This window comes from Ixodes scapularis, unplaced genomic scaffold, assembly GCF_016920785.2.
Source record: "Ixodes scapularis isolate PalLabHiFi unplaced genomic scaffold, ASM1692078v2 PGA_scaffold9__187_contigs__length_104089568, whole genome shotgun sequence".
In the NCBI taxonomy this organism is placed as follows: domain Eukaryota; kingdom Metazoa; phylum Arthropoda; class Arachnida; order Ixodida; family Ixodidae; genus Ixodes; species Ixodes scapularis.
In genome coordinates this window covers 9498989-9518235 of record NW_024609884.1, presented here as the reverse complement: position 1 = coordinate 9518235, position 19247 = coordinate 9498989, and the positions used below count along the sequence as shown (strand labels likewise).

The 19247-nt window shown below is 45.8% G+C and overlaps 2 protein-coding genes across 2 annotated transcripts; both read left to right on the top strand.

Moving 5' to 3' along the window:
• The first annotated feature begins 115 nt into the window (after positions 1-115).
• Positions 116-6349, top strand: LOC121833720 (zinc finger protein 341-like). Its single transcript, XM_042287232.1, has 5 exons — positions 116-225; positions 1369-1446; positions 2179-2387; positions 4907-5188; positions 6338-6349. Exons 1-5 carry the CDS (start codon positions 195-197, stop codon positions 6347-6349), a joined length of 612 nt encoding a protein of 203 aa, XP_042143166.1. The 5' UTR covers positions 116-194.
• Positions 6350-10663: 4314 nt separating this feature from the next.
• Positions 10664-17876, top strand: LOC8050475 (zinc finger protein 341). The gene is made up of 6 exons (XM_029984518.4): positions 10664-10879; positions 11562-11729; positions 12316-12426; positions 12737-12859; positions 15612-15856; positions 16422-17876. The coding sequence occupies exons 1-6, from the start codon at positions 10670-10672 to the stop codon at positions 17365-17367; spliced, it is 1803 nt and encodes a 600-aa protein (XP_029840378.3). The 5' UTR covers positions 10664-10669; the 3' UTR covers positions 17368-17876.
• The last annotated feature ends 1371 nt before the right edge of the window (positions 17877-19247 follow it).

Below are 19247 nucleotides of genomic sequence, written 5' to 3'. Positions count from 1 at the left end.
CTAAACAACGTTGATTTCGCGTAAATTTATTTTATTCCAAAGTAAAATTTATTTATATTTTTTTTTAATTTGTGTACGTAACTACTAATGAAATACTGAAACAGTACGACTGACTTAACATGTACAGGAGAGACCGGACGATTTTTTTGGTATTGGAGTTTCTTGGTCCTTTTCATGCGCTTGAGCTTTAATTGATGGCTCAGTTGCTAATTGACACTCTAACAGGTAATTTTTGATGCGTTCCCATTTTTTTCTGCTAAAAAACGCGTTGTGATTTTGTGCTATTCTAGGTACCTTGATTTATTCCTGTGAATGTTCTTAGTACTAAACCCGAGTGCTCGCGTCAGTTTCGCTCTGGTACAGTCACATACGATCGAATCACAGTGAAAATAGTGTGCTATGTTTGCAGTAACCTTACTCTCTCCGTTGCCTAGATTGGTGTATTTCTTTATTGGTGTAGCTTGCAGTGACGCTGTTCTAATCCCTACTAATATAGCAAGCAGGTTGGGTGAGCAGTAGCCATGCACAGCGAAGTAGGGCGTTCGGTCACATCGGTTTGTCGATCGTTACCGAGTGAATCATTTTACTACAAGCTCTAGCCTGTCCATGCATTTTAAAGTGTGTGTACTTTCCCGGTAATTTTGTGTCGTCCAAGGTCGATCTTACGCCTTTTATACTCTAACATATGAGTGTCAACAAAGGTATGTTATACCGAAATTACAGTGAGAGCGCAGGCGAGCTGGTGTATATTCACCATCTTGATGAATTACCCGAGACTGGGGTGAGAAACTTAGAAACATCAACCGTGGAAGAGAAAGAGAAAGTCTTTGTCCTCCTGTCACCTTTTTCTTTCTCTTCCACGGTGGATGGTTGTAGGTTTCTCGCCCCCCATCTCGGGGAACTCACCATGATGGTTACACGTCGTCCAATTCCGACAAGTTTAGGAGGCGCCACATTTTGCGTGTGTGTGTGTGTGTGTGTGTGCACACTTCACTAGAGGATCAGCCTGCTAGATTCTCTGCATCTACAGACTCGCGTTGAACGATAGGACAGTATGACTTGCAAAAGTGCCTCCAACGAGCACATCCATCGCGTCTGCTCGTAGGCTCTCCGAGTTCTTCTGAGGATCATGTTCAACGCCTCCATGTTGTCGAGTATGTCGGGTGATGATTTCGCCCTAGCTTACACATCATGTGAGAATTCATAGCTTGCACTGATGTCACTTCGTATGCCATGCTGGCTTGGTGTTTTAGCGAACAGTGAGTAGGTTCAAGCACCGGCTAAGTGATGGGATGGGGGCTGCAGCTGGCCACTTAACGGACTGCAGCTGGCTTAACACTAAAGGTGGGGTGTTCGTTTGTGTTGCAGGCAACGTTCTTGACGCACAGACTGTCTTGGCTGTGCAGCAGCTTTTCGAGGCTAACCAGACTGCTCATAATGATCAAGGTAAGTGAATGCAGCCTGTGATGTGAATCAGGAATCCGCTTCAGGAATGTGGGGTGGTTCTCGCCCCAGGGTTTTGTTGCACCGTGGAGAACCAGGATGATCGGTTGTGATTGGCAACTTAGATGGTATGTGTGAAAGGCACGATAGAGGCTTGGAGTCGTCACATTCTTAAACCAACACCATCAAACTTCACAGTTTGATATTACTTTTTGCTTCTGTGAAAGCAGAATCAGTCCCACTAAAAATGTCATCATGAGCATTTGGCCTGTCTGTGTCTTCCCTTCTGGCCGTTGTCCTGTTGCGCTTTTTAACTATTAGCATTTGGCCAGTTGTAAAAGGCCGACCACAGTGACACTTTTGTTCGTGCCAGTAACCGTATGACTTCTCGTTCACTCTTGACACATTCTAATCTAGCCTGCACCATTATGTGCCAGTTACCCCAGACCAACAGTTGTCCCTTCCCTTCCCAGCTGCCCCCTTAACCTTTATTCACCCTAAATCTGCCACTGGTTGTCACCGCTATCGAAGAGAGATAGACGGAATAGCATTATCGCACCTCTGGTGTGTGTCTTCTCTGCGTTGCCCCTGTGTTATATTGCACACAGTTCCAGTTAAGCTCGTATGACTGCGAGTCTGAGTTGCACTCCCTGCCACCTCGCGAGAAAGCGGGCACTACTGCTTGCTCCAAAATACACTTTAAATTATTTTTCGCACGTCTTTGTGAATGTGCAGTGTTGGAAGCAGCGTCTCAGATGGCAGCAGGGGAGGAGGAGGAAGAGGACACCTTCCAGTGCGGCCGCTGCAAGTGCAAGTTCACCGCACTGCCAGACTACTTTGCCCACAAGAAGGAGCCTTGTGCAGGAAAGCTGCCCACCAGCCTCTGCGACGCTGGGACCACCTCTGCCGTCACCGTGGGAGACCGACTTGCCTCCTCCTCTCAGGTGGGGGCCCTCTCTGTGCTGGAGTGGGTTTAAAAATATTCCTTCATTTCATCACTTGGAACAGAAACTCAAAACTAACTGTCCCCAGTTTTTGGTGGTAAGACAAAGGAGCCTAATGATGGTAACTGGTAAGGTTGTGCAAATAATGGATTTTGAGTTTGAAGCAAATTCAAAGTGAATAGTGGTTTTTGCCGGATATTTTCGAATTGCATATTGAATAGTTTCTCCAAGCCTTTCACTGCCGGACCATGCTTAAACGAAAACCCAACTGATGTCGTGAAGGTTGTTCCCGAGCTTCCACTTGTCCATCACTGAGCTAAGTTAGTTTTAATCTAATTATATTGATGGACCGTGACCTCAGAAAGACCAATGCCTACATAAGGATGGCAAGTAGACGACACATTTGATATAACTTTAAACCAGGGATCTTCAAACCCCGGCCCGCGAGCGAAATCCGGCCCAGGAGGTCTTCCGACTGGCCTGTGGCTGGCCACGGTCCACCCAATGAAGCCCGGCCCGCTTCCAGCAGGCCCCCTGCTACCAGCGCAACAATAAGAGTGCATAAAGAAACAGCACCACAGCGCGCACCAACCACGTACACGAAGATAGCAGAAAAAATAAACAAACATGGAGTGTGCCCTATCGTTATAGTATTCATTGAACATTGGCATCACCAACATCACCATTCTCAGTCTTTTCTTTCATATCTGTATAACTACCGTATGCATGTTAAAATTCCTTTGCGTTTACATGTATATTGCACTCAGTCTCCTCCCAGAGGGAGGAGCCAGCAAATTAGATATTTAAGAACCCTCACCCCCCCCTTATTTTTCCCCTCCCTGAAATGTTACACATGCGGAATTCAAGAGGGGGGTCAGGACATCCGACCCCCCCCCCCCCCCCCCCTCCCTTCCTCCTTTGAATCCGCCACTGTACTTAGTGACCCACCGTAAAATACTGCGGAAGCGCCCACTTTGTCCAAGTGCCCATGTCTAGATTAACCCAGTTTTCAGTGAAAGAGGTGGGCGCTTCCCCTGTATTTTACGGTATGTCGCATATATTGCATGTTGTCAGCACGAGTTCTATCATTCTGTGAATTCTGCAAATTATACGTTAAGTGCCCGATTTGAACAGACAAGCGCCCATGTCTAGATTAACGCAGTTTTCAGTGAAAGTGGGGTGGGCGCTTCCCCGGTATTTTGCGGTATGTCGTATCTCTTGCATATTGTCAGCACCAGTTCTATCATTCTCATTAGTCTTATGCCCTATGTGAACATGCCAACTGTCATAATTAGCTAAATATTAAATTTTAAAATGAATTATGTGTGTCCAGCCGCCTTAATGTTTACTCTAAACTTTCAGTTTGATACTTAAATGTTTGTCTAGGATTACTTCTTTGGTTTTTCCTCCTATTTTCCAACCCACGACACAACGACAGATCTTCGATCCAGCCCCTTAGCCAAAAGGTTTTGAGACCCCTGCTTTATACCTAATCGAGGGGATTTACAAATCTTCTTGCTATATGCAAATATTCTTTTAAATCACGAATTTGAGAAAAGGAAAAAAAGACAATCATGAGCGATGAATACTGGCTGTCAGGACATCTCAGCCTAACATAGCATAATCGCAAAACTTTAATTAAAAAAAACATTCACAGGTTTTTTTGTTTTTTTTTATATATATATATATATATATATATATATATATATATATATATATATATATATATATATATATATATATATATATATATATATATATATATATATATATATATATATATATATATATATACATACATTACGTGGGCGTGCACCATCCCGCTTTGAATGCGTGCTCTCTTAAGCATGCAACTGCAATATTTGTACTTTCTGAAATGTTGATCGCGTAGAGTGTGCTTCTTACCAAGCAATGGTGCACTGCGGGGAAGCAGCTCCCACGGAAGCGAGCTCTGCAGGCGTTGCTGCACCACAGTGCACTGGTGCTCGGTAAGAAGCGCACTCAATGGGGCTAACCCACGCGATCGTCGCTTTAAAAAATATGGATATTGCAGTTCATTTTCAAATAAATATCAAACAGCATATTACTTGAAACTACCTATAGTATTTGTGTATTCGCGCAACCCTAGTAACTGGGTTTCCCTCACACATGCCAATAAGCAGTGTCCGTATATGGGCCTGCCATTAAAACCCGAGTACTTTGTCTTACTTGTGGCCTGTTTTTCCCAGGTACGGTCCATCCCAAGCCTCACTCAGACATCCCTAAGGCAGAGTACATCTTCGAGTCCCATGGCATAGTCAATTGTTCATAGGGAACCCAAAATGAGAAGGAACTTTTTAAATTTTGGAACGGCTAATTGGGACGGTGACTGCGCCCTGCCTCGATTATGTATGGCTGCACGACCATACCTATCGAAGGAGGCCACGTGGCCAGTCAGAAATGATAGGGTTCCCGAACAAGCTGCCCGGCAGATAGACAATTGAGATTGAACGAGCTTCTGCGTTTGGTCTCCTCCAAAGCAGCTGAGCCCGTTCCACCAAGGCTTGCCGCAGAGTGCCCGCGTCATCCTGAGCGAGGCAGACCTGCTGGCCCTGTCGGGATCCCTGGAGGCGTCGACGCAGCTGGAACTGCAGACGGCCGATCCAGGTGGCACGCAGGAGGTGCTCGGAGCCAGGTCGGTCCTCTCGCACAGACCCCTGGAGGGGTCGCCCGCCCGGGAAGACTCGGAGGTGGAGACGACCCTCTCGCTCTACACTCTCGAGACGGCCACCTCGGACATGACCAAGAAGATGGCGGTCAATGTGAGTTCTTTCTCTAGAGTCCACATACCTGGCAGACTGCCATCCCCTAATAGGCTCCCACCGCTAGGTAATGAAAAGGGAAATGAATCTATACTCCGTTCACTCTTGGAGCTGAGACTGCAGCCAATGCGACAAGCATGAGACCACGAGATACCTGCTTTGAAACCTTTTTCAGCAGAAAGAGCGCTCACGCTCGAAGTGCACCTGTCAAAGCCAGGAGCGCTGTCTAGCTGTCTACCCAGTAATCGACAGTACTGCCTTGCAGTTTCGTTTGATATTTTGGAAAAGTGATTTATGACAGTCTTTTATGAATGTACTTGCAAAAGTAATGTCGGGGCACCTGGATTGACCGACGTTTGTTGTCACCGCTTTTGCACCGACTCTTTGGGATAGTTGTGGCACTAGTATGCAGATTGATGCCCATGGCCAGTTTAGCTCAAGATCCGTGTTTGCCAGCAGTTCATGTTTGCTCTGAGCCTTCATAGAAAGTGTGTCTGAAGGCACACTTCCATAGTGTCTTCTCTTGGGATATATTTCGGAGGTATCTCGAGAATATACATCTTGAAATGCGGGACTCTCCTAGAACAATCCTTTATTAAAAAACCTGTAAACATTTAGAATAATATGAAGCAATCTCAAAGTTGCCTAGCTTTTGTTGGTTCAGAGGTTGAATTGAATACCATGAAATTCTGAATGAATGCCCACCCACGGCTAAGATATAAACGGGGAAAACTGTAAAGTGGACGATTGGTTCAGAATGAGACGGCGCAACGCTATACAAAAATTTATTTATTTATTTCAATACCCTCAGGGCCCAGAGGGCATTACAGAGAGGAGTGGACAAGAACAACAACAAAGCAAGAACAATAAAAATTAAACAAAAAAGCAAAGGCCAACAGTGCACTTCTACGAGAAAGAAGAAAAGTTCTGCTTAATATTTATTAGCAAAAATTATTACCTAATGCATAGGGGTGTGCGAATATTAATATTTTCAAATACTTACTGATTATGAATAGTTTGCTTCGAGTATCGAATAGTCGAAGGCATTTAGTGCAAGGTGCATTTATTCGCAGCATTTTTATTTTCACATGTCGAAACTGCAGTTAATTTTGCTTTTAATTTAATTTTTTTTTTTTTTTTTAACTGCAGAATTGCAGTTGATATTTCTGCATGACAACTTGTAATCTTTCCTAGAACTAGGATTTTGGTTTTGGTGTTTTTAATCTTGTTAACACCAGTGAGGCACTGGTGTTAACACCAGTGCCTCACTGGTGTTAACAAGAATACAAACACAAAAATGAAAATTCTAGCTGTAGGGCAGAAAAATCAGCTGCTGCACATGTCAGGTAGGAGGCGCTCCCTTCAAGTGGAAACTACACCTCAAGCCACAGAAAAAAAAACTCTCTCACTCAGCACTGAAATGACAGGTATTGCCAGGTATTTAATGCAAAGCTTCGCCAGACTCGGATATCTTAAGCACCCGACAGTTCGCCACCACTCACACGGATAACCCTCTCTCTTTAACAGTGTCTCCTCCGCATATGCTACAACTTCCCATTCTGAAGCTGAAAGCACTCTGATTTCCATTGCACTTTTGGCTAAGTGGTCAAATGCTTGCCAAACATCTGCTGACGGCGTTGAGCCTTGCTCTTGTGACTGTTCACAGCACTGTGACTGGCAGCCATGTGTCGAGCGTTCAATGTGAACCGCTTCATCATGAATTTTGGAGTGAGAAGATGGCAGGTGAAGCTCACGTAACTTTTGTTAGCGCGCAATGTAAACATGTCGCTTGTGAAGGCAACACCGGTGGTGTTGCCTTCAAAGGCACTGTTTAGCTCTGCTTTCACCTTCTTTCGGGTGTCGTCATATATCCATGGCACAAGCACGCGCGAGCGTGTAGAGCGGGATGGTAGGCGATAGTTGGGAACGGCTTCTGTCAATATTTTTTTTGAAGACGCAGGCTTCCACAATGCTGTAAGTCTGTAAATCAGTCGCCACCATGGCAGCTACCTTGTTATTTAGCACTCACACCCTCTTTTCTGGCTGACGGTCTTCGTGCGGCGTACGAAGTCCGTTAGCCTCGGTTGATTTTTTCCTGGCGTACCAGCGGTAATCATACAATGCTCTTTCAACAACGCAGGATTCACTTAAGGTGGTTGACAAGGGGCGCCGTCATACCTGCGGCCCTTTCAAGCGTTGACTCGCATGCCGTAGATTGCGCCATCGATGCCGTCACCCTCGCAAAATATTTCCAAATAGCGATCCTCTTTTTTCGTTTTCGTGCCGTTTCCGGTTCATTCCTCCCAAAGGTTCCTCCGCTTTGCAGACGGTTCCCTGCAATCACCTCCATCCACCATAACACGGGTGGGCGAACGCGAAAGTGAGCAGTTTAAAAAGTCAGGAGTCACAAGGGAGCAGAAACTTCCAGATTACTGCTACCGATAGCGACGCCACCAAAATTGAAGCTAGGGAGGCTTCCTAGTGGAAGCTGCCATGCAGCTATGTCGCTGTCAATTGGCCTTGCTTACCGAAAGCGAAACTTACGCTTGCGAATACGTTCTTGAATATTCGATTAATTTCGAATATCCGTGTTATGACGAATATTCGAAAAATACCAAAGGCTCAGTTTACGAATCAAATAGGAATATTAAATGCATGATATTCTATTCGTATATGAGATTTTGAATATTCGCCCACTTCTACTAATGCAGCTCTAAATAAATCAATGGATGGTATGTTTACTAAAGATGCGGGAAGGTGGTTCCAATCGGAGGACTTTCGAGGAATAAAAGGGTCAATGTGCGCTGAGGTTTTGCAGTGAGGTACGCCCACTTTAAAGTGACGATCGACGTGCGGAGAAATAAAAGATGGGCTGAGAAATAGCCTTTCCTTCAGTGAGGCGTTAGAATGATAAATTTTGTAAAACAGGCATAGGCGTGATATTTTTCGACGTAGTGAAAGAAGAGGCAGAGATAGAGTTGTTTTCATTGATGAGACACTAGCCGTGCGATAGTAGTTGCAGAAAATGAAACATACTGCAAGATTTTGCATGGCTTCGATGTTATTCATGAGCGTTGTTTGACCAGGATTCCAGATTGCTGCGGCATACTCGAGCTTTGAGCGAACTAGACCTTTGTATAAAAGTAGTTTTAAGGACATAGGTGCTGAAGAGAAGTTTCTTTTCAGATATCCAAGCAGGGAATTAGTATTGGCGATAATGTGATCAGTATGAGCTTTTCATGACATGTTAGAAGTAATGTTTACACCAAAATATTTATAAGAAGACAAACTGCACAGGAGTGTTACAAATTGAGTTTGACAATGGGGACTTATTAACATGGGAGACATTCATAGCTTTACATTTGTTAGTATAAAGAGACATTTGCCAGACGTTACACCAGTTGGATACCACGCATAGGTCACCTTGACGAAATGTTCTATCAGATTCATTAGTAATTTCACGGTAGATTACACAGTTGTCGGCAAATAAACTAATGGATTATGATACACAGGTGGGTAGGTCATTAATATAAGTAAGAAATAAAATAAAATTAATTATAAACATGCCGGCACCCACTACGAACTAACATGGTGCAGGAACCGTTGTTGCAGTAAAATAAAGTGTGCTTATTCATCAAATATACCGAGCATGCACCCATGTCAGAATGAGCACCAACCTGCTACTTTGAAAACATTTGAAAAATAAGCACTGGACATATCAAGTACCTACCCTAGACTTTCGAGCCCACCTTGCTTTCCGAGATGTTTCTCTGCGTTGGCCGCTTTTTCGAGCACACCGTTGCAAAGTGGTGAAGTCCACACTATCACGTGCCTCTTCTGCATATTTGCTCTCAGACCTGATGAGCAGTCATCTCTTAGTTTTTCAAGATTATCTTATTATTGTATTTGGGTGCTTGCTCGCTATTTTATGAAGCATGGCCAGCGTATCCCATAAATCTAGCTCGTTTGGGACCCCAGCACATTATCTTTTAACCGGTAGCGTGGTGACTGAAGGGTATCCTGTCGGGTATTGCATGGATTTGATGGGGTGGGTGAAATTTAAACAGTTTTCTGCCATGGATATTTAGCTGGGAAATCAGGATGACTTATGTTTGTAGGGCTGGCATTTGTTTGGGGTTTTATGGCACACTGATATTCTAATCAGTATATTTGAAAATTCAGAACATTCACTCGCATCTACTGTGCTGTCACGAAGCAATTAATCGTCAACCGAAATTGCGGTCACCCGATTACCGTAACGCTTTTGTGGTGATCCATTTCTTAAAGCTAGTTTAGAAATGCTATTTTTAGCACTACTATAATTCAAAATGGTTGCCCAACCAAGCCCTAATTTGCAGAGACCCAACGTTTCGAGGCCTCCTCGGTTTTTTCATCGTGAAACACTATAGATGCAGATGTTCCTAAATTTTACTTTAAGAACACCTGCATCATCGATGTTGAGACTATCCCCCGACGGAGTCTTTTCTGGGAATTCTGGCACATTCAAACCATGTGAGAAAACATTAAGAAGTCACATACAAAACTTGAAAGTATAAAACTGAGAGGACGAGGACGGGAACAGGACATCTTTCATTTAGCAACAACATAGAATGGCACAACGATAAAACCGCCCCCCAAGGTCTCAACGTTCTCAAAGAGGGAAAGGAGATACTAGTTATAAAGGAAAGGGAATACACTAAATAGAAAAGTTTGAAAAGCGCATCAATAATCTAGTTATCTCCGCTTACTTTAACTAGTATCTTCTTTCCCTCTTTGGAAACGTTGAGACCTTGGGGGGCGGTTTTATCGTTGTGCCATTCTATGTTGTTGCTAAATGAAAGATGTCCTGTTCCCGTCCTCATCCTCTCTGTTTTATACTTTCAAGTTTTGTATCTATTAACCAACACGCTCGGTTTTCAATTGTAAATTGAGAAGTCCCTCTGCCTTTATCCATCTATATCAATGGGTGCTTGTTGTCTGTCAATCTTCTTTACTCTCTCTGTATTGTACTTACTCTGTCCATATTCTACTTGTACTTTCAAGAATGAACCCACTAGCCCAATCGCTAATATTATGTGAATGTAACCGTAGAAAAAGTAAAAGACAATATCTATTACACCTCGGTAACCATAGCCATAGTAGCCCCTGAAGAAAAGGCATAGGAGGCCTTGAAACGTTGGGTCCCCGAGAAGTGGGGCTTCGATGGATGTCCCTCTTTAATTACTGTTTCCCCAACCAGACAGACGACTGTCAAATGTTCACATTCAAATATTTTAGTACCTTACTCACAATGACAATGGCTCTTTTCCTGGCTTTGTAAGTAACAACAAAGCCTTTTATGCTGGGACGGTGAGTCTATTCATATATTGAGTCCATTGTGCGTTCTTCTAAACAGTTTTTGCTGTTTACCAAATGTTGCGACAGTGTTGCTTTTTCCCAGTCAGCACGCTTCTGTCGGCTCCGTTGCAGGACGGTACGGTGATGCAGATGGTGCCCGTGAACAGCCTACTGGACTCTCCCGAGCTCCGGGTACAGGTGGACGAGAAGGGGGTCGAGTTCATCGTGGCCCACACGGAGCAGCTGTCCGAACAAAGCGTTGACGGGCAGCTCACCTCCGTGACGGCCACGATTCCACGGTCACGCAGGCGCGCCCAGCAGACGGGCTCAGAGAGCCCTTCCTCCCACAAGCGGGTCAGTGGGAAGCTCTGCCAATAGTACCCCGAAGACGAGGCAGGGGATGTGTCCACTAGCGATGACGTTTGGGAGGGAAAGGCATTGGCTCTTATAGTTCCCTCGGGGAAATAAGAGCCAAATTTCTCAGTTTCTGCTCTCTGTTCTCTAGATTGGAACGAAGTTTGCACAATTGAGTTATTGCCTCTCTTTCCTTTAGTTCTGTTAGAGTTGCAATGCTACCGTCAGACGTGCCACTAGTGGGATGGAAAGTGCTCATTCGGGCCAGCAACTTGTGCGGTAAAATCTGATGCCCATCAGTATTTTGTTGAAGACCACCAATGTTTTGCGGGTGTTAAATGTGCTGCCCAGTGTATGTCTCTCCATTCAGCGTTGCAAGGCTGTGAACATTGGGGACATGTTTGTAATTGTCTGCTGCAGACATTCAGCTGTAGTCCTGCCAGCTTCTGGTGCAAAATGAGCTTAAGGCAGAATGGTGTGCATCAGTCAATGTGCCTCGAGTAGTGACCTGGTTGGTTTTGAGGGTTAATTAGTACAAACCTATGAATCCCCCTCCTGAAGCGCGGACGCAGTTTTGAGTACTTTATATGACGTGGAGCTTCATTTCTTTGAAATTGCTCATTTCTGCTGTGGGCACTTTAGCTCGTAACGCTTCTTTGTGTTGCTCTGGCTTCATGTCCAGCTCCTGAAGAGCCAGAAGTGTCCCTTCTGCTGCAAGGCCTTCAGCAAGAACTTCGACCTTCAGCAACACATTCGCTCGCACACGGGCGAGAAACCATTCCAGTGCGTCATCTGTGGACGCGGCTTCGCACAGAAATCAAATGTCAAGAAGCACATGCAAACGCACAAGGTACCTCATCCTTTTGCATTCTTGATCCTGCTTCTCAGTAGCTGATAGGAAAGCTATTTGCCTACATTACCTGCATTTGATATAGAGTAGCCATTACATATTACGGTCACTTGTTGCCGACCGCTTCAATAATTAGTGTCTACTGTAATGTCTGCCTCTTTTTTTACATCTGCAGCCTGAAATGCCCCTTGAGAGACAGCTGAATATTCATTTAGCTAACTTCAGTATACTTTCTATTTGTTTTGGGGGATGTTTCATGTTTTGTGTTTCAGTGGGAGTTCATAGAATGCCATTGTCACAAGAAGGGAATTCAAATAATATGTCAATAAAAGACGCAAACATTGAAACAGTGACATGAAAGTGTGCCTCAAACAGAGAAGAGTGGTTTTAGGCAAAGGGAATTGAGAGAGCTTTGAATGGCTTTTCGTATCTCGACACTATCTGTCAAATGTCCCGATGTTTTGCCGGTGTAAGTTCATAGGGTCACTTTCAGCCAGGAGTGGTTTTGCCGGTGTAAGTTCAGAAGGGTCACTTTCAACCAGGTGTGGTTTTGCCGGTGTAAGTTCAGAGGGTCATTTTCAACCAGGTATGGCCCGATGGCCTTGCACACACGCTGCCTGCACCCATCTTGTCGGACGGTTCCCAATCCTCGGTTGATGAGCCTAACCCCAAAGAAGATGGACCAGGAACAGAAAAGGTGAGGGAAGATTTCCGCAGCATTTGCACCTTTGATGCCAAGCACAGTGTTCAGTTTTCAAAGGAGATGCCAGGTTTGTTTGCCAAGTGTTAATATGAAACAAAACCTCATCAGCAACTCCTGTTGCTTACTTCCGTAACAATCCTTCTGTTTTAAGTTGATGTCGGTAGGCATACATTTCTATTTCCTTACATGGGTGGGGACTCGCTGTTGCTGCTGTCACCGAGGAAAACCATGTGACCTTCTTGTGTTGTCTTTAGGGGTGAATTTCGCTGATTGTGAGCAACTTGCACCGGCTTTGTCTGTTTAGCCGCAGACTGGCGGTGGGGATGTGCTGCTTCTGGACAATAGCTACAGCTGCCCCTTCTGCACATTTGTGGGCAAGTCCTACTTTGAGCTCAAGAGCCACCTCAAGCACCATAAGCAGGAGAAGGTGAGAAGACTGGAGCCATTCAACATTGTATAACCTTACTGCAGGATTCCTGGTGTAGGAGGAATACTACAGTCGATTTAGGAAAATTGAGAGGCTCTCTCCACACGCACCATTGCCTAGAAGTCTGCATGGGCTTGGGCCAGCCCGTACCCTGCCCGGCGCGCCGGCCGGGCCAGGTTAGCACACATTGTTCCCAGGTTCGGGCCGGGCTTGTGCTGGTACCAAGTTTTGTTCTCGGAACCCAGGCTAAGGCAAAGGTGTGGCGGACTTTCTTTAATCTCAGGAATAAAATGTTAATTGCTTTATTGTTAGATTTTGAAGCAATCTCACTAAAATTTCGTTAAAAAAAACTAAAAGGAGAAAGTTGTTTTAGACTCTGAAAGCCCACAAGAGGATAAACATACATATGTACCATAAAATACCGGAAAAGCACCCATTCCACTTAGACTGAAAACTGGGTTAATCTGGATATGGGCGCTTGTCCGGTCAAATCGGGTGCTTAACATTTAATTTGCAGAATTCCCAAGTTTGGGAAACGTCAATAGTGGGCGCTTGAACGAAGTGGGTGCTTCTGTGGTATTTTACAGTATATATAAAAAACAACATTGCAAACATGTCACAGGATCTTCGAAAGCCGGCAGTCTTTGCTCTGTTTGCCTACTCTCATTCTTTTCTGTGGCTTAACCAGAGGGCTTAAAGAAAAGCTGAAGAAGTTCTTGAAAAAAAAAAAAAAAAACGAGTTATAGGTGAATTCTAGACTACCTTTATCCCGTGAATTTGAATATCGCGTTCATTTCCTCTGAAGATGTAACTAAACGCAAGAAAACACGAAAAACATCCGACCAGTCGTTACGTCATAAAACAATCTTTTGGCCGCCAAGCTTGTGTCGCTCGCTTGGGCAGCGCGTGTACTATTTGCAAGCTTGGCAGGTATATTCCCCCCCCCCCCCACTGGTGCCGGATGTCTTTTTTTTTTACCTTTTTGAAAATAACAAGAGTGCACGTGCATAGCTTTGACAGGGGCTGAAGATGCGCGAGAGCGGAGATTCCGAAAACTCCTTTTATGACGTAACACTCCCGGAAGGAGGGGCTTCAGTGGTACTTTGAAAATAATTTTCTGCAGCCTCCGTGCATCAAATTGAAAAATATAATTTTGATATTCATGATCCTGAAGGCCAAATGAATAGGATTTAAAGGTTTTTATTAAAATACAGAACCACTTCAGCTTCCTTTTAAAAAGCGTGACGTCTGTTGTAGCTGAGGTCGTTCGACATCCGTTCACAAAGCTGGTTTCCGAAATGGGGGGATTCTTTTGTCCCAAAGCCGGTGTCCGACGCACGCTATGACACGGCTGGCTTGGGGAAATCGGAAAAGGCTCTGGTGGAAAATGACAACTTTGGACTACATGCCCTGGTATTGCTTTCTCGGCTCCCCTCTGAGAGATTTCTCTGGACAACATAGCGGAGAAAAGAGACGCCAGTGGCTGAAGCCTGCCAGCTCAAGGTCGTAGCTTGCGAGGCGCATATGTGGTCGCGCATAAAAAATATACAACTGTCAACTCCTTTGCCGCATCTTTTTTCTTTTTTTTTTTTTGCAACTTCTGGAGTCACGCTTGTTTCCCTGCTGAATGCTCCTGACTAGCTTAACCCCCAAAAACAAAAAAAATACAAAAAACAAAACATAAAAAAACTGAGCTTGGGAGGTACTTAGCATGAATGTTAGGATCTTGTGGAGTACCCTATTGAACTAACGACATGGATACCGTTGGTGGTGCGCAGATGTCTTTCCAATGTGAGTCACACTGTATTTCATGTATGTTTTTATTTTGATAGAACACATGCAGGAAGTTGGAAAGCTTACGTAATGGGTTTGGGCTTCAGACAGGCCTTCACAAATATGTAATTGCAGAGTGTAACGATGCTTCTTTGCTTTAGATTGCTTAATTTTCTATTGCATTGTATGCCATAATATAGTTTGCTTTTCCCTCTCCACTATAGTAGTGCTAGTAAACAGAGTGTGGCAAAAGTGAAAAAGGCAAACCACCAGGATTTTATCTAGGTTCTTAAAATTTTGGTTAATTAATGCTGTCAACCGCGCGTAAACGTTTTAATTCTGTTGATTAAAAAAAACATGCGGGGCTTTGTTATAAAACCTATGTGGAGTGCAAGTTTGTCTGCTTCTTGCAGAGTGGTTGTAATAATGTGAGAATGCCAAGCTCTCATTGGCTGATTAAAAAAAATAAATAAAAAAATAGTGGGTAGATCTCAAGGCATCTAGCACTGAGGTCTACCCACTATCCTTTCAATCTAACCGGCCGGGTCGGGCCTAGAAATTCCGGCCCGTGCTGTGCTCTACCACTGCCTACCCCATATGTGGATGAATATTGCGGAGTTCATGGGGTACTCATGTTAGCTCGCTAACGCTGTGACCAGCAATCGTGACATTGGAGCTGTTCATAGGGTTGAGCAAGTGCCACACAGTACATCGCCGTATGTAGACTCGGCTACTCCAATTTTTGTAGCGTCGGTTCTTGTTTAGGTGCAAGTATCTCGGTCTAAAATTGGTAAACCTCTCGGAAGCAGCCTTTCTAATAGGATTTGCGAGGTATTTCATTCTTGACTTCTTAGGTAGACAAGCCATATTTTAAGGTATGAACTGTCGGGCTGTTTATGGCAAAATGGGGTGAACAGGGCATTGATTTGAGCTTGTCCTTCGTAAAGTTGCCACTATAGAAGGCTGCGTATACATGCAGGTGTTCAAATGCATAGTGGGCAAGTGCGGGGAGATGTTCACGGATCTGGAGTCGTTCCTGGGACATGCCAAGAGCCATGAGAACAACATGATGTACCGCTGCCCGCACTGCCCCAAAACGCTGCCTTCCCTCTACGACCTCAACATCCACCAGCTGACCCACACGCTCTGTGTGACAAGCGACAACAGCAGCATCAGCGTCACCATCGGCTCCAATGGCTCCTCGGGCAGGAAGCCCCATGCCAGGTGGGGTTCACCAGCTCTGACGCTCTCTCGAGAAGTGATGCTTTGGAGGTTGCTGCTTTTGTGCACACTGTTTCTAAGCTTCTATTCTTGACTAGGGTATCTCAGTTACCACCGAATGGGGCTCATTTTTATGAAGTTTAAGATATTTTCAGTGAAAAGAAAAAAAGAAAAAAGTTGGATATTTTGCGTGATAATGTTGAGTCCTACCGGCAGTATAGAATTTATTTGTGGATAATTTTTTATATGCATTTCAGTTTAAACATGCTACATTGATGAGCTTATAGCAGCCACGTTAGATAGGTCCATGTTTTTTTACGTTTTATCATATTTGTTTCTCTGCCGTTTGCATCGAAACAAATGGCCTCCATTTATGGTATAATGGTGTCGAGAGTTCTCAAAGAACCTTTGGAGAAAAGATACTTTTTCACAGGGGCACTCTGCTACAGTCAGCATTTAACTTGACTAGGGCCTCGAGCCCTCAGAAATAAAATGATGACTGTAGCTAATTGTTTCCATACGAGTGAAAAGAAGAGGGCAGCTTCCCTGACTCAGGGTGTTTTGGCAGGATTCACCAGTGCAGCCACTGCCTGAACCGGTATGCAACACCCGAAGCCCTTGCACATCACCAGGCCACCTGCAGCCACAACTACCCGTGTCCCGTGTGCCAGAAGGTGTTCCCGTGCGAACGTTACCTGCGGCGCCACCTGCTGATCCACCGGTCGTCGGCCCCGCACGTGTGCTCGGTGTGCCACAAGGGCTTCAAGACGGACCACTACCTCAAGGTGCATGCGGTGGTGCACTCAAAAGAGAAGCCCTTCCTCTGCTCGCAGTGCGGGGCCACCTTCAACCGGCAGGACAAGCTCAAGCGCCACTACCTGGTGCACGAGACGGTGAAGCGCTACAAGTGCCCGTACGGGAGCCACCTGGGCTGCCAGAAGGAGTTCAGCCGGGCTGACAAGCTCAAGGCCCACCTGTTGACCCACAGCGGGGTGCGACCCTACGAGTGCCACACGTGCGGGCGCAGCTTTACGCAGAAGCAGCGCCTGCGCGAGCACGAGCGCTTACACACGGACGTGCGGTCGTTTTTCTGCTCCACCTGCCAGCAGGGCTTCGTGGGGCGCAAGGCGTTGGAGGAGCACGCGTGCCCCGGGAGAAAGCCAAAGCGGCAGTCGGCACTTCGGTCAAGGCGGCGGCGCTTCAACGGTGGTCGTCCGGCGATCCTTCGTCAGCAGCGGCTCGCCAGGGCGCGGCTGGTGGCGCAGGACGAGTGTCCCCCCGAGGCCCAGCCCGACGTGCCCACGGCCCACATTGAGATCATTTCTGCCACGGGGGACTTGGATGCGGCACTGGCGCAGGCCTACCAGCCGATCGACCAGACGGGTGTGGACGCGGATCCCGGTGGTGCGCCCCTGTTCTTTAGGGCACTTGAAGGGCACTACGACGACACTGCAGATAAGCAGTCGGATTGGGCTATCAAGGACGGGACGACAGAGCATCCGGTGATGGTGTAGACACTGCGGATGAGAAAGTCCCACATGCGTTCGCGGCTCGTTGGCGCCTCTCGAAACTTCTGGTTCGTGCGGGATTGTGCTACGAGAGAACCTTTCTAGGACAAACTGAACCGCCCCAGGGGCTAGCGTAAAAATCGTGCGAGTAGATTTTTTTTTTTTTTTTTCATGACCAGCTTTTATAGTGGAGCTATGGTGCCTGGCACGTGTCTCCAACTGGTGTATTTAGTGTCCTGTGCACACTTGCAAGCGGGGCATCTGGTCGCCTCCATAGATCTGCTCAGAGGAGCAAGCACGTGCCATTGCGGGCCTGCTAAAGCTACCTTCACGAGCACGCACATGGCACCGGTAGAAAAGCTAGGGTTGGCATTGTGCGTTCGTCCATGGATCAAAAGTGGTCCCAAAGTGACCAAAGCATTAAGTCGCTGGAGTCGGCGTGTCGTGCGGTTGGATATCGCAATCCTGGCTGTTACCGATACGAGTTCCGGCAAATAATACAGGCAGCCACGAGATTTGTTGTGGCCTCTCAACTCCGGGGGAGGGAAGGGGGGGAAGGGGGGGAGGGGAGGGGAGGGGAGGGGAGGGGAGGGGAGGGGAGGGGAGGGGAGGGGAGGGGGGGCTGCTGAGGTTTCAGTGGACTGTCAAGCTGGAGAGCGACCCACAGCAGTACAGCCATCTGCTGCGTTCACCTTCGCTGCTGTGCCATCGCCAGGAAAGCAACAGGATGACGCAGGTGTAGCATTGTCGGGCGGCAATCGAGGGACCAGAAATGAGGATACAAACACAGCAGTCGGAAACACCTTCCAGGCTCCACATTGAAAGCAGCTGTAGACATCTCTCGCAGTAGAATGGTACTAGGGTGGAGGGGACTCCAAGACCTCAAAAGACCGTGGCGCAGTACGCACGTCTCTTTGCGTGTGCCAAAGTTTGTTCGGAGTAGCTGGGACACTTGCCAGCAAATTATGAGCGGCTTTGACCGGTGGCTTGTGTAACGACGCAGTCCAAACGTAGGTTGGAACCTGGGAGAGGGCGGCATACCCCGCTGAATACTTGCATGGTAAGGCTTTTGGCGGCTTTCAGCACCACATGAATTTGCAGTTATTTGTCGAGGATGAATTATAAATGTTCTTGTGACGTGTGAGGCACCCAAACGCTTGATATGGCAAGTGTTGAGCATCGTTGCAACTAGAGATGCTGCAAACTTTTTTTCGAACCTGAGGTTTGAAGATTGCACTGAGGGAATCAAAGCGTTTCAAACATTTTACGTTAAGAAATTCAACTATTTTTAAACTTTTTATGCGAAGAAATTCAACTTTTTTTAAACGTTTTACGCGAAAAAAATTTGATTATTTTCGAACATTTAAATTTCTTGCGATAAGAGATTCAACAGTTTTTGAACTTTCAAACTTAACCACATTAAGAAAGTCAACAATTTTCAAACTTCCGAATTTGTGAAGTTAAAAAATTTGATAAACTTCAAACTTCCAAACAAACGTTCGAGAAAGTTCGAACAACCTTGCCCTCAAAGGTTTAGACTGGAGTGGGTGAAAATTGCACTGAAGCTTCAGTTAGCTGATCTTAGGTGGTGCCACCAACAACTCTCTTTGGGGTGGCTTCGGCACTCCAAAGCCAGATATTTTCCTCCGGCTTTTGCACACGGAGCATCTTCTGCAAAAATTCCGTAAGCTGTCTCAAAGCAACGTGTGGGCCAAGGAATCCCTAATCTGCAGGATTAAAATTCGACCGCAGTGCTTATTTGGAGTGTCGTTCATAACCTTAGTTGTTTCCGAACGTAAGTACCCCCGATTTCCTTGTGTAAGCAGCTGGTCGGGGAAAGGTGCGCACAAAGAGCAACCAATATGCGCGGCAATGAATGCTGTATT

What these genes read in the sequence shown, in the direction of transcription:
- LOC121833720 (XM_042287232.1), top strand. Translation starts at nt 195, where the DNA reads ATGGCTCAGTTGCTAATTGACACTCTAACAG. An exon ending in GCTAATTGACACTCTAACAG is followed by an intron (nt 226 to 1,368) that starts GTAATTTTTGAT and finishes TTTGTGTTGCAG; the next exon opens with GCAACGTTCTTGACGCACAG. An exon ending in GACTTGCCTCCTCCTCTCAG is followed by an intron (nt 2,388 to 4,906) that starts GTGGGGGCCCTC and finishes TCTCCTCCAAAG; the next exon opens with CAGCTGAGCCCGTTCCACCA.
- LOC8050475 (XM_029984518.4), top strand. Translation starts at nt 10,670, where the DNA reads ATGCAGATGGTGCCCGTGAACAGCCTACTGGACTCTCCCGAGCTCCGG. An exon ending in ATGGACCAGGAACAGAAAAG is followed by an intron (nt 12,427 to 12,736) that starts GTGAGGGAAGAT and finishes TTGTCTGTTTAG; the next exon opens with CCGCAGACTGGCGGTGGGGA. An exon ending in GGCAGGAAGCCCCATGCCAG is followed by an intron (nt 15,857 to 16,421) that starts GTGGGGTTCACC and finishes GTGTTTTGGCAG; the next exon opens with GATTCACCAGTGCAGCCACT.